Genomic DNA, 11,975 nt, shown 5'->3' with positions numbered 1-11,975 from the left:
GCATATGTCGACCGAACGTAACGGTTTGAACCTGAGGCGAGGGGCATTCTTTCGCACTTCATATTCAGTAAAATTTTCCCCTACAACAAACAAACAAACAAACAAACAAACATGAACTTTTCTATTGGTAAAATATACAAGAAGAATCATTTACAAAATGCCTGTTGAAAATTCAATTCAAAAGGCAAGTTCGTATCGTAAGGATTCATCACGATGAACATGCAAGTTATGATCGTAACGGCACAAATTACAAGTAATATTGGTTTCCACACGTTTCTGGCATGAAGCAGACGACGTCGGCCAATAAAACGGTCGCAGAAACGCATTTCAGTATTGAATATATTTAATAATTAAATTATAATCAAGGCAGTAATACCTGAAAGAAAACAACAACGGATTATTATTATTATTATTCAATTTTGCAACAACACAACAGAAGCTATGGATTAGTCAACAGAAGCTGACGTTGGCAGTTGAAATAATTTTTTGAAAATCACTACCCAACACAAATTATGTCAATTCTATTTTTATTATGATTCACATATTTGCCCACCATTCCAGTACACGTGATTCGAACGCGCGTAAAGAGAATTTCCAAAAAAAAATTACATCTGAAATCAGACTTTGCTTATTTCAATCGACAAACAAAAAGCTAACTTTCATCACACAATCAACTAAGTGGATGTTGATTTAAAAAGAAAAATATATATACATATACATATAATGGATTTATTAGTTTTATTATTATTTTCTAATGTTCGATGTGGAATTGAAAAATTACGTTCAACAAAAGCAACGCTGATGTGATTGTAAAATCATTTCGCCAAATACAAATGCAATACAACAATGATAAGTTGAACAATGTACAGCAGCAGAACGTCAGAATTGGAAAATCAGCTTATTCTGAAGTCGCTTTACAATTTCAACAATCGACCAACTTGCACAAGTGATGGGCATTGCAAATTTTTAAATAAATTTAAAAAAAAAAGAAAGAGAAATAAATAAATTCACAAAGTCATTTGCATCCCCAGACGAGCAAAAATTGTTATATGTCTTGTTATCTGATGATGACGCATATGAAAACAGAAAAAAATCAAACGCAATCAGTGGCGTAATCTGATCCGCATGTTCAACGCAAAATGGTCGAATCGAAAAAAACAAATTTTACAAAATGTGCGTCGAAAAAAAGTAAGCAATAAATAATAATAATAATAATAATTGCTACCATTTTTTGCTTCAGTTGAACATTTGTACAAACAACCAGTCGATCATAATTTCCAAATGACAATACTGTATGTAATATGACAATCAAAAATGAGAAACGTCGTCTTTTTTTGAAAAAATTTCTCCAAAAGTCGATCCACTCTGACACCAATATTCCCATCTCTCCATTCTCGACTTTCAATCGATAATTTCAAATAATTCTGCTTCCGTTTGGAAAAGGTGGAAAATATGATATTTGTTTTTCTTTTCATATTTCTTTCCTACAGCATCAGTTCGTCATCCACTCACTGCTTGAATTGAATGGAATCTACTGCTTATTTTTCATCAAAAAATTATCAATAATTCAATTTCACCAACTTAACCAAAAAAGAAAAACAATATCAAGTTGAATCAAACAGTAAATAACACGTATTCTTAACTAGACAAGGATTTTTCAAATATTTAACAGTTAATCTAAAACTAATTTTAAAAATTATATTCCCAAAAATGAAAAAAAATCTTCAACAATTTACAAATTTAAATGTGATTTGTCACTGCCAAATAAGTGACATCATATTATCCAATCTATTCACAGTGTATCGACTTATACCCACATCTGAATAAACACTGCTGCACGCTTGTTGAAAATAAAAGCATGAAAAACCGCATCATCTGTTTATTTAAATAGAAGTCCAAATGCATCATAATTACAACAAACTGTACAAATAACACCAACAGGCTAATGGAAAATTACATATGATGATTTAAACTAATTGAAATTTTCAAATCATTAGCACTGAAATCACTGTTAATTTTGATTTCTGATGTGTCTAATTGCTGATTATCAAACAATATTTCAGAAACATATTGCTTCAATTCATGCATTAGCATTCACCTTATACAATTACACATTGGTCAAGTACAACTAACTGAATTCCAAATTAAAACAAAATATTATTGAAATCCATGTAAAACCATCAGAAAAACTAATATTTATATTAAGTATTCAAACACAACTCTCAAATACATTTAATTGAAAAAAGTTAACTACAATTTGAAATGAGTTGTCCTATTAAATAATGTGAAAATGCTGATTAAATTTTTTTTTCCACATAACAAGAATATAACAAAAAAGAACTTTTCAAAAGAAGAAAGTGTTCATTTCTTACTTGACAGGCAGCATTTAGGGCTGTAGATGCATTATTGAGCACTAACGCTCACCTTGAATAAAACAAAACATGAAGTAAACCCGTCGACCTACAAAAAAATAACTTTAAACAGTGACGCAGATTAAAATATAAGTGTCATGGGCTGTCAAACATAAATCGTGTCAGAATCAACATTATACAACTTCATAACTAAATATGTACTTATGAGATTAAATTTTAACTGATACATATAGCGTTTCATGATGAAACCAAAGATAACAGCTGAAATTTACAAAGTATCATCTCAAAACTTATCACGAAAGTATCAAAATGAATAAGATAAAAATAAATCTATCAAATAACGTGAAATACGTAAAAACAAACTGTAAAAAGAAGTTTATAAAATAGACTCAAATTTACAAAAAAATAAACTAAAATTCGTGAAACATACAAAAATTCAGTTATAAAAATAATTTCCCAAAAAACAGCATTTTAAAGGAAATTTTCACCCCAAACTTTTTTCTACACATCCTTAAAATAGAACGAAAATGGATATACTATCATTAAAAAAATATTTTACTATAATTGTTATATAAAATAAACAGATCATAAATTTAGTCTCACCTTAATACAGCAAACTTTAACACTGCTTTCATACATAGCAAATGATGCAGCCATAAACGAGTCATCTTGAAGATACAGTAATCTTGACGACAATAAGGTATCTTATGTTTTGCATTTTCCCAAAATAATTGAGCATTCAAAAGGTAGTTATTCTTATTAAACTTATAATTTTGAGTTTTTTTCAATAGATACAATTATATTCATTGACAATAATTAATAGCAGAACACTTGCTTGTTAACTTACGCAGCATGCATAAGTTATTCAAATACAAATCAATAACTCATATCATTGTATCAATAAATAAAATGATTAAACTATCATCAATAATATGTTATTCAGTGTGAAGCAAAGAAATTTTTTGTTAAACAAAATAATTACAGCTGAATTAATAATTATTTAAAATTTTCATTACAATAACATTATTTTTGATACAAAAACTTACAAATATGTCATCATGCGTTAATTCAACTTGTTGTTCAAAATTTTAAAATTATAGAACATAAAATTGAAAAAAATAGTGCAAAATAATATCAGTTTTTTATTTGCAATATCTAATTAATACTTGCAATATATTTACCGTACTCTTGTGTAATATTGTTATTCTTTAAATGTAGTACTATTTTATTAAAACTTGTGTTATTTTTATATTATGTAAGCATTAATATATATTTTTTTAAGTAAATATTAGGGCGAAACTGATAATTTGACTTCTTCAATATTTAAATTTATAGTTTTTTAATAAATGATTAACATACAATGTAAACACAAAACTTCTTCATTACTTAAATTTATGCATAAATTTTAGAACAATTTTCATGCTAATATTTTTTTTCTATTTTAACGTATTGTTAACGAACTTTTTTTATAAAAAAAATAATCATAGCATTTTTTTTGATAAAAAATTTTTCTATAAACTTATACTTTTTAGATACTGAAATTGATGATGACTTCCCAAAATTCTGTTCAATCGAATCGTTCAATATTTGCAGTTTTTGATGACAAACGTATTGAATTTCTGTTCAGCGAATATTCAGATTCTTGCAGTTTGTGGATTGGCAAAGATGGTACAATGGGCGATTTAGCGTTGGCTATTCCTGCACCAGGTTATAATACTTGTTATTCAGCGAAATTAATAACTCGTACAACGTCTGCTGTAACGTTAACGTTGGCTCAGATTATGGCCTTGAAAATGCAAAAACAAGTATTCGTTTCAACTGCACTGGATACAAGCAATTCAAAATTAGTCCAATTTGTAATCAAATATGTGCTGGAAAATTTGGTTGATAGGAGAAACTCGTAAGTTGTTGTGGAATAAAAAAAATTCAATATTGGACTGAGAAGCATGAACAAACATTTTTTTCAAAAATACTTTCAGCAGTGTTATATTTTAGAAAATCTCAATTGTCACTTTTTGAACGGTTTTATTTTCAACGTTCAAACATTCGAATCATCATCAATCAGTACTAATCACTGTGAAGCACATTGATGATTTTGTCTGATTAAAGATGATTATTAGGACCGGTGATTAAAATTAAAATTTCATTCGTCATCTGCGTTGTATTGTTTGACTTTAAAAATTTTTTGTATTGAAATTGTTTATTTTTGTTATTGATAAAAAATTTACACAAACAATATACTGGCAGTAGAAGTAAATATGCCGTCAAATGTATGTTCGATATTTCACACTGCAATTAGATGAATTTGTTAATTTTTCATCCGTCATATAAATTAGTGCGTCATTTCAATGCATGATTGTCACTCTAAGATAGCCAAAGCATATTTGTTGAAAAAAAACAACGCTGACATTTCGTACATTTGTTCATGCTGTTTCGAAACATTAAAAACAATTATCATTGTAATAAAAACTTCAATTTTATCAACCGAGATATACACTCTCCGTCAGAACTGCTCGTGCATGCAAGCAGCGAATTTTTCTTGAATCATATTTAAATTGTACAATAAACTTTCTTCAATACACAAATTGAAAATGAAAGACATTTTTTCAGTTGATGTTTCGCAAAGAAAACCTACTGTAAATTATGATATGTACTTGCGTTTCATTTTTAATATTACAGAAATGAAATGTTGAAATTACATATTGGAATTGTTAGTCAAAATTTTAAAGTTTTGACATTTGAAGAATTGGTAGAAGTATGCTAATCGCATTAATGCTTTTCAATGGACAATAATATCGTTTTTTTGCATTAACCCTATCATCATCGCTGTCGTGAGCTATATATTTATATTATTGGAATAAATTTAAAATATTTTTCAATGAAAATGAAGCAATTCTGTTTTGAATTTCAGGTGTACTGTTTTACGCGAACAGAAAAGACGACAAATTTCAGAGAATTTTGGTAATATTATTAGCAAAAAAAATTTTTTTTTATCTTTCCAGAATGTCTTTCGAAACTGTGCAACAACAAGATGATGATGTGCAAAAATCCAACCATGGAACCGAATTAGAGAATACGAAGAATGGATCTTTCATTGATGTTGAGAATTTTGATGTTGTAAGTTGTGTGCAGCAATCAATTTCTCCATTGATTTATTTAAATTTCTACTGTTTAATAATTGTTTTCCAATTTTACTAATAAATTTTAATTACACAATTAAATGCACAATAAGCTTGTTTTTCTGTGTTACGAATCGCTTAACTTTGTTTCTGTACATTCAATGATAATTATGTATGCTTCATTATTATTCTTATTAATCATATTCTGAAACAGAAATTCAAAATTAGAATTTTCAATTTTGTTTTTTCTATTTTTCAACTAGATAGAACTTTAATTTTCTTTTTATTTAGTCTCGTGCTGCATGCGAATTCAGTCCTGACTTTACAGTTCCTAAATTAGATATTCACGATGAAATTGAATATGGCAAAACAACCGCTTTCGATGTTATATATGTGGAAACAATTGAACAATTTTACATTCAGCCGATAACTGCGAAAAATAAATACTTTATTGGGCTTCAGGAGCTTTTGCAAAAAATGTATTCATCAGCAGAAAACCTAATTCCGCTGCCAGTAGAAATTTCGGCATTTGAACAAACTGTTTATGGTGTGGTGAAATATTTCAACAGTGTTAACAATACTGGTACGTTCATGCGTTGCCAGGTGCTGAACATCGTTGATATGGAATTTGGTAGTACAATTGAACCGAAAACCGTGCGCGTCAAACTTATTGATTATGGAAAAAATTACGTTACCAGTGTTACAGAACTTTATCAAATTGAAAAGAGGTTTGCATGCACACACACACACACATATATATAGTGTAAATTACGTCCTGATCATTTTATTTATTTGTATATTTTTAGAATATCTGACATACCATGCTTTACTTATAAGTGTTATTTGGATGGAGTCGTTCGCGTTCAGAGAAAAGACCCGGAGGGCAAAAAATTTTTTGCAGAAAATTTGCAGTGGTTTCGCAGTTTGTGCACTTCTGCGGATGTTTTGAAGGGCTTTATAGACTATGATATGTAAATGAACATTCCCTTTCTGTTTTGTTGATTTATTTATGCACTTATATATTTTTAATTTATGTTGGAAGCGACAGTTTTCATCTAAAATAACTGTAAATCATGTTTATAATTTTAGCCGTTTTCAGTCATTAAAAGTTTTGATGTTCGCGAAAAAAGGCACTTGGCAATGTATCAATGAACTGTTACTGCAAAGGGGATATGGACGTCCGGTTGAAAATTCTGTTTTGTTATCTTGGAATATGCTGCTGAATAAAGAAGCTAAGGATGATCATCCACCCAATCGTAATACTTACTCTGAAGAAGGAATGTACACTTAACCGTGCCTGCTGCCACTAATCGTATATATTTATCTCAGTAATGTACAACAATTATTGAAATGCAGTACAGTGAAAGTTTTCAAGCAGTTATTTTGCAACTTTTTTTGAATACGTAGCATTTTTTATTTTTAATTTACTTTTTAGGGTTTTAGACATTTTACATTTTTATAAAATGTGCTTACTGATTGTTGTGGTATTATATGTGGTCATTTTATTATTGAAATAAACATTAAACCGATTATTATGTTGATGTATATCAGATGTAATTTGAATTTATTTATTTTTTTTGTTTTTAATAATAAATGTGACAACTTTTCATAATTGCAGCATTATTAGCATAGGAAGGGAATTTGTCCTAACCATCGAAGAAGCTATGAATAAGTTAGAAGCGCAATATTTGAGTGCTGGCTTTGATTTTAAGAATTTTGAAAATAACGTTAAAAATAATAAAAATTGAATCATTTTAAAATTAAATATTAAAAAAAGTTTTGCTACAGTTAACAAACAATTCAAGATTTGGCATGAAAGAAATGCACATTGCTAGCCTGTTGCAAATTATTTCATTTATTTTCTTCTGTATGATTAATAAGTAAAATAAATTTCTTTTTTTAAATTAATTAATAAAACACTTTTAAAAAAACATGAACACATAACAACAGTTAACACTGTGACGAATGGACAAAAGTGAAGTGTTTAATTAAAGCAAAGAATAACAGTATTAGTTAATAAAAATTTCGGTAATATTGAAGTGCATCACAAATCACTATTAATTATTAAGAACGATAAAGATGCTATGATGTGTGTAGAAAATTTTATAAATATTTTTACTGCACGACAAAAGTACAGAAGCTGTTGAAAATTCCGAGTTTTTTTGACACCTTGAAGTGTAGACGTGCTTGGATAACACCCTCAGATATATACAGATCGCATACACAGTGCGAAGCTCGATTCGGATAATCCGTCTGGTGACTGATGCAACAGGGCATCGCAGGACCGTGTGTGTGAAAACACAGCAAGTGATATCGGACCACTGTTTCTGTCCATCAAGACCCACAGTGGTAGAAGAACAGGCGCCTCGGAGACCGAGAGTTTGGGCCGTGTTGTGGTGATAGTCGCGCGTCAAATGGTTGGCACCAGAACAATGGCAGTGAAATTATTATGGTCAGAAAACTGAGCCGCTGACTGCCCCCTGGATCTGTTGTATAAGCGAGCCGAACTTGAGGAAGAGCAAGATCGAGGTAGATGGACCAATCTTGGACATTTGGCAATGGAACACACGGACCAGTGAAGAGAACGTTTTTTCGTTGAATTCCAATTGTTTGTTGGTCCCCGTTTTCGGGATTATACTTGTTGTTGTCGGTTGAATAAAATCTCAATTCATCTGTACTGTTTTGTTGTTGTGTTCGAGCAAACAAACATCAGTTGACCATGAAAGAGGCCGGCCACGTTGCTTAGAACTCCCACCGAAGTCTACACTGGGAGAGAAAACTTGAAAATCAAATAATGGATTTCAACTGCAGCCTTAAAAATTGACTGCTTAGCTGGAGAAAAACCACATTGTTGACAATACAATTTTTTGCGAATATTTTAATGTTTTATCGTATTTAAAAAATTTTATTATATTATAATTACCACTATTTTTTCGTTATTTTGCAGATTTAATATTTTTTTTATCTTTTGGTATACTGTACTATTACTGTACTATTCTATATGGTTTACAAGTATTAGTTTTACTGTAGTGTTCTATTCTGCTAAATCTAGCTTTGAAGTTGTTCGTTTTCATCGTACAACGAATGGACGGCAGTCGTAAACGTGTCGCTTACTATTACGATGGTAATGAATATGCTTTTGTTAATTCGGTTCACTTTTAATGCATAATTGATAAGAGTAACATAGTTAATCCTACTGGTGATTGTTATGTTATGTGGTTTTCAAAAATTCAAGTGCAGTTTTGAAATAAATTAATGTTCTGAACAATATTAATGAAATTTTCATTTTATAGCAGAAATTGGCTGTTATCATTATGGCCGTGGACATCCAATGAGGCCGTTCAGAATTACGTTGACCCATAACTTAATTTGCAGCTACGGTTTAAATGAGCGTATGAAAATATACGTGCGTATCTTAAATTTATTTCTTTATTGAACGGCGCGCATTTCATTTTTCATTGTCGGCCTTGTTATGCGTGTGTGGCATTTAGGTTTTCAGACGTTTTGTTTTGCATTTGATTAACATCGATATAAGTTGTCTTCAGTTTTTTTAGATTTGAAATTAGAACTGTTTTATTGCTTATTATTTTTTTGAAGAAGTATATGAATTTGAAAACGGAAAATAACTGTTTAGCGCCCTCTTCGAGCTACGGCTGATCAGATGAAGCAGTTCCATAGCGATGATTACATTGAATTTTTGAAGTCGAAGGATGGAATGGAGGAACTTATATTTACTAAATCCATGCATCGCTGTAAGCATGACATAATTTTTCAATAAAATTACAGTTTAATTGATGTGATTTTAGACAACGTCGGTGACGATTGCCCACTTTTCAACGGGATGTTCAGCTTTTGTCAAATATCTGCTGGCGGTTCATTGGGTATGATCGCATAAGTTATATTTTTCTTTCAAATAAAAACACTTTTCGATATCAACTTCTAGCATGTGCTCAGAAAATTACATCTGAAGAAGCTGACATTGTTATCAATTGGGGCGGTGGATTGCATCATGCTAGAAGTCGCGAAGCTTCCGGTTTTTGTTATGTCAACGACATTGTGCTTGCAATTCTTCATTTATTAGAGTAATAGCTTATTTTTACATTTTTTAGTTTAATTGTAAATTAATGGTATTTCTTAGATATTACCAGCGCGTGTTGTATATTGACATAGATTGTCATCATGGAGACGGAGTAGAGGAAGCGTTTTACGCCACTAATCGAGTGCTAACAATGTCATTTCATAAATTTGGAGAATTTTTTCCTGGAAGCGGCGATATTAATGTATGTTGAACGAGGCTATCTATTCTGATCAGTTCTGTTTCTGATTGTTTTTTTTATTTAGGATATCGGTGCAGATGAAGGGCGTTATTATGCGGTGAATGTTCCTCTTCGAGATGGTATTACTGATGAATATTATCAACAACTCTTTGAACCAGTATATTTTGGTTTTTTGAATTCTTATTTAATGGTTTATAATATCTTTTTTTGCTTAATTTATTAAGATTGTCCATATGGCTGTGCAGTACTTCCAACCGAATGTAATTGTCATGCAGTGCGGTTCAGATTCTTTGTCGGGTGATCGGCTAGGTGTTCTAAATTTAACTGCCAAAGGTATCGCAAGTTTTTCATTTTTCAATTTTAAAAATAAAATTTTTCTTATCGCAGGACATGGGAATTGTGTAGAATATGTCAGATCATTGAATATTCCACTGATGTTGGTTGGTGGCGGTGGTTATACAATTAAGAATGTGGCGCGTTGTTGGACTTATGAAACAGCTTTAGCGATTGGTGCTGAATTGGACAACAGTATGTGAATTTTTCAGAAAACAGTGCTTTTTTTCTGTTTAAACTTATTAATGTGTGTTACCTTGTTTAACAATTCAGATCTGCCAGTCCATGAATATATTGGGTTTTATGCACCGGATTTTTTGCTTCATTTTGCACCAACTAATATAGAAAATCGAAATACATCTACTTATCTTGAAGAAACACGGTAAGATGGTATTTAGAAAAGTGCAAACTTTTCATATCAGTTGTTGCAGAAACACTATACTGCGAAACTTGCGCTTGATGCCCGTTGCTCCATCCGTGCAAATGGAACGTCAGTTTTGTAGTTTTAAGATAGTTTTATTTTCTTTTTTTAATAAAACATATATTTTAAGCTTATCGACCACGACGTATTCCAAACCAAATCAATTATGCTGAGTTGCTCGATTTGGAAGTGGCTACAAGTGACGAACGAATGCCTCGTATGTTTTTCTTTACAGTTGTTCACTTGCCCAAAGCTGATATCATTTTAAACATATAATTTCAGTTCATGTCGCTGATTCGCAAGTTCGACATGCTGGAGAAATGGACGTCGGTGATTGAAATTGTACACCATTTGTGAATTAATGACAAAAATAAATAACAGCTTATTTTGTATGATTTCTTTTTTATCTTTAGGCTGTAAACGATGCGACGCGACATCAGCACAACTTTTACAATAGATGAATTATTATTATCTTTATCAATGGAAACATTTTAACTGTCATTTCTTCTTTTCAAACAATTTACACGATTCATTTTTTCAGTTTTATAGTAAAACGCACAAGCACTCTTTTCTGCATGATGTCTACTAGTGTCTTTAAGCGATCTGTCACGCCGTTGTCAATCGCTCGTGTGAATGCATGCATCATCATGTTCACGGAAATATAGAGGTGATCTGTGGCAAATTGCAGCAGTTATTGCTCAACGATGACGAAGAAAATACGTGCTTTGCGTTAAATTTTATTTTAACTTTAATTTTGTATGCGTCATGGAAGGATAATAAATTCTTCCAAGAATGATCTTGTCTTTGAAAACTTTAAACAACAATACGTAATTGGCAAACATCAGTAGTACCAACGTGAGGACGTGCTGCCACTCGGTTGAATGCACAAGCAACAAAAACTGGGATAAAATCAAAAATCCGCTAGCTAAGCATAGAATGTTGATCACGCGTAACGGATCACCGAACATTATCTAAAAAATTGCACACTTTTTTAAAAAATGATCATATTTTGTGAAAATTTTTAAAAGCAAATTACAAATTTTATAATAAATTAATTATACAGGCGCACAAGGCGAGAATTTTTATTTCACTATGACAATTATGATCGAAATTACAAAGCCGACTCTACATACAAACTGCTTGCTGAAACAACATTTAGAAATTTAAGATTCACAAAAATATGAAAATAATTGAAACATAAACTACTGTGACGAGAAAAAAATAGATTAGAAAATTGTCATTTCAAATATAGTATACAAATAAAGATAATCAAGACTGAAACATTACAGAAAAAAAAGTTTTCGTAAATTTGAAGAAATAAAAAAATCTCACATGATATCGACGATGGTCGTCATTGTCAGGCTGAGCAGCGATGGACAGGCCAACGCCACGATAAACATGTCGATTCATTCTCACCATCGATCCGTCAGGCCACAAAGACGTCTCTGACCAA

The 11,975-nt window shown here is 30.9% G+C and overlaps 4 protein-coding genes across 4 annotated transcripts; 3 read left to right on the top strand and 1 right to left on the bottom strand.

The window, feature by feature from the left end:
* The first annotated feature begins 3,919 nt into the window (after positions 1 to 3,919).
* On the top strand, positions 3,920 to 4,260 carry Tsp_10254 (conserved hypothetical protein). Its single transcript, XM_003372447.1, has 2 exons — positions 3,920 to 4,079; positions 4,151 to 4,260. The coding sequence occupies exons 1-2, from the start codon at positions 3,920 to 3,922 to the stop codon at positions 4,258 to 4,260; spliced, it is 270 nt and encodes an 89-aa protein (XP_003372495.1).
* Positions 4,261 to 4,963: 703 nt separating this feature from the next.
* Positions 4,964 to 6,782, top strand: Tsp_10253 (putative tudor domain protein). The gene is made up of 5 exons (XM_003372446.1): positions 4,964 to 5,022; positions 5,375 to 5,489; positions 5,783 to 6,219; positions 6,298 to 6,462; positions 6,581 to 6,782. The coding sequence occupies exons 1-5, from the start codon at positions 4,964 to 4,966 to the stop codon at positions 6,780 to 6,782; spliced, it is 978 nt and encodes a 325-aa protein (XP_003372494.1).
* Positions 6,783 to 8,575: 1,793 nt separating this feature from the next.
* Tsp_10252 (putative histone deacetylase family protein) lies at positions 8,576 to 10,979 on the top strand. The gene is made up of 14 exons (XM_003372445.1): positions 8,576 to 8,615; positions 8,785 to 8,897; positions 9,126 to 9,243; positions 9,298 to 9,372; positions 9,435 to 9,573; positions 9,630 to 9,771; positions 9,833 to 9,925; positions 9,993 to 10,110; positions 10,156 to 10,296; positions 10,375 to 10,483; positions 10,533 to 10,591; positions 10,653 to 10,739; positions 10,805 to 10,852; positions 10,936 to 10,979. Exons 1-14 carry the CDS (start codon positions 8,576 to 8,578, stop codon positions 10,977 to 10,979), a joined length of 1,326 nt encoding a protein of 441 aa, XP_003372493.1.
* A 280-nt stretch (positions 10,980 to 11,259) lies between these two features.
* Tsp_10251 (hypothetical protein) lies at positions 11,260 to 11,932 on the bottom strand. The gene is made up of 2 exons (XM_003372444.1): positions 11,855 to 11,932; positions 11,260 to 11,493 (listed from the first exon to the last, which is right to left on the bottom strand). Exons 1-2 carry the CDS (start codon positions 11,930 to 11,932, stop codon positions 11,260 to 11,262), a joined length of 312 nt encoding a protein of 103 aa, XP_003372492.1.
* Between the last annotated feature and the right edge of the window lie 43 nt (positions 11,933 to 11,975).

This window comes from Trichinella spiralis (assembly GCF_000181795.1).
Source record: "Trichinella spiralis strain ISS 195 chromosome Unknown Scfld9, whole genome shotgun sequence".
In the NCBI taxonomy this organism is placed as follows: domain Eukaryota; kingdom Metazoa; phylum Nematoda; class Enoplea; order Trichinellida; family Trichinellidae; genus Trichinella; species Trichinella spiralis.
This window is presented reverse-complemented; position numbering and strand designations above follow the sequence as displayed.

What these genes read in the sequence shown, in the direction of transcription:
- Tsp_10254 (XM_003372447.1), top strand. Translation starts at nt 3,920, where the DNA reads ATGACTTCCCAAAATTCTGTTCAATCGAATCGTTCAATATTTGCAGTT. An exon ending in GTTGGCTATTCCTGCACCAG is followed by an intron (nt 4,080 to 4,150) that starts GTTATAATACTT and finishes ACGTTGGCTCAG; the next exon opens with ATTATGGCCTTGAAAATGCA.
- Tsp_10252 (XM_003372445.1), top strand. Translation starts at nt 8,576, where the DNA reads ATGGACGGCAGTCGTAAACGTGTCGCTTACTATTACGATG. An exon ending in TGTCGCTTACTATTACGATG is followed by an intron (nt 8,616 to 8,784) that starts GTAATGAATATG and finishes TTCATTTTATAG; the next exon opens with CAGAAATTGGCTGTTATCAT. An exon ending in ATGAGCGTATGAAAATATAC is followed by an intron (nt 8,898 to 9,125) that starts GTGCGTATCTTA and finishes ATAACTGTTTAG; the next exon opens with CGCCCTCTTCGAGCTACGGC.
- Tsp_10253 (XM_003372446.1), top strand. Translation starts at nt 4,964, where the DNA reads ATGAAAGACATTTTTTCAGTTGATGTTTCGCAAAGAAAACCTACTGTA. An exon ending in CTTTATCAAATTGAAAAGAG is followed by an intron (nt 6,220 to 6,297) that starts GTTTGCATGCAC and finishes GTATATTTTTAG; the next exon opens with AATATCTGACATACCATGCT. An exon ending in GGCTTTATAGACTATGATAT is followed by an intron (nt 6,463 to 6,580) that starts GTAAATGAACAT and finishes TTATAATTTTAG; the next exon opens with CCGTTTTCAGTCATTAAAAG.
- Tsp_10251 (XM_003372444.1), bottom strand. Translation starts at nt 11,932, where the DNA reads ATGAATCGACATGTTTATCGTGGCGTTGGCCTGTCCATCGCTGCTCAG. An exon ending in ACGACCATCGTCGATATCAT is followed by an intron (nt 11,494 to 11,854) that starts GTGAGATTTTTT and finishes GCAATTTTTTAG; the next exon opens with ATAATGTTCGGTGATCCGTT.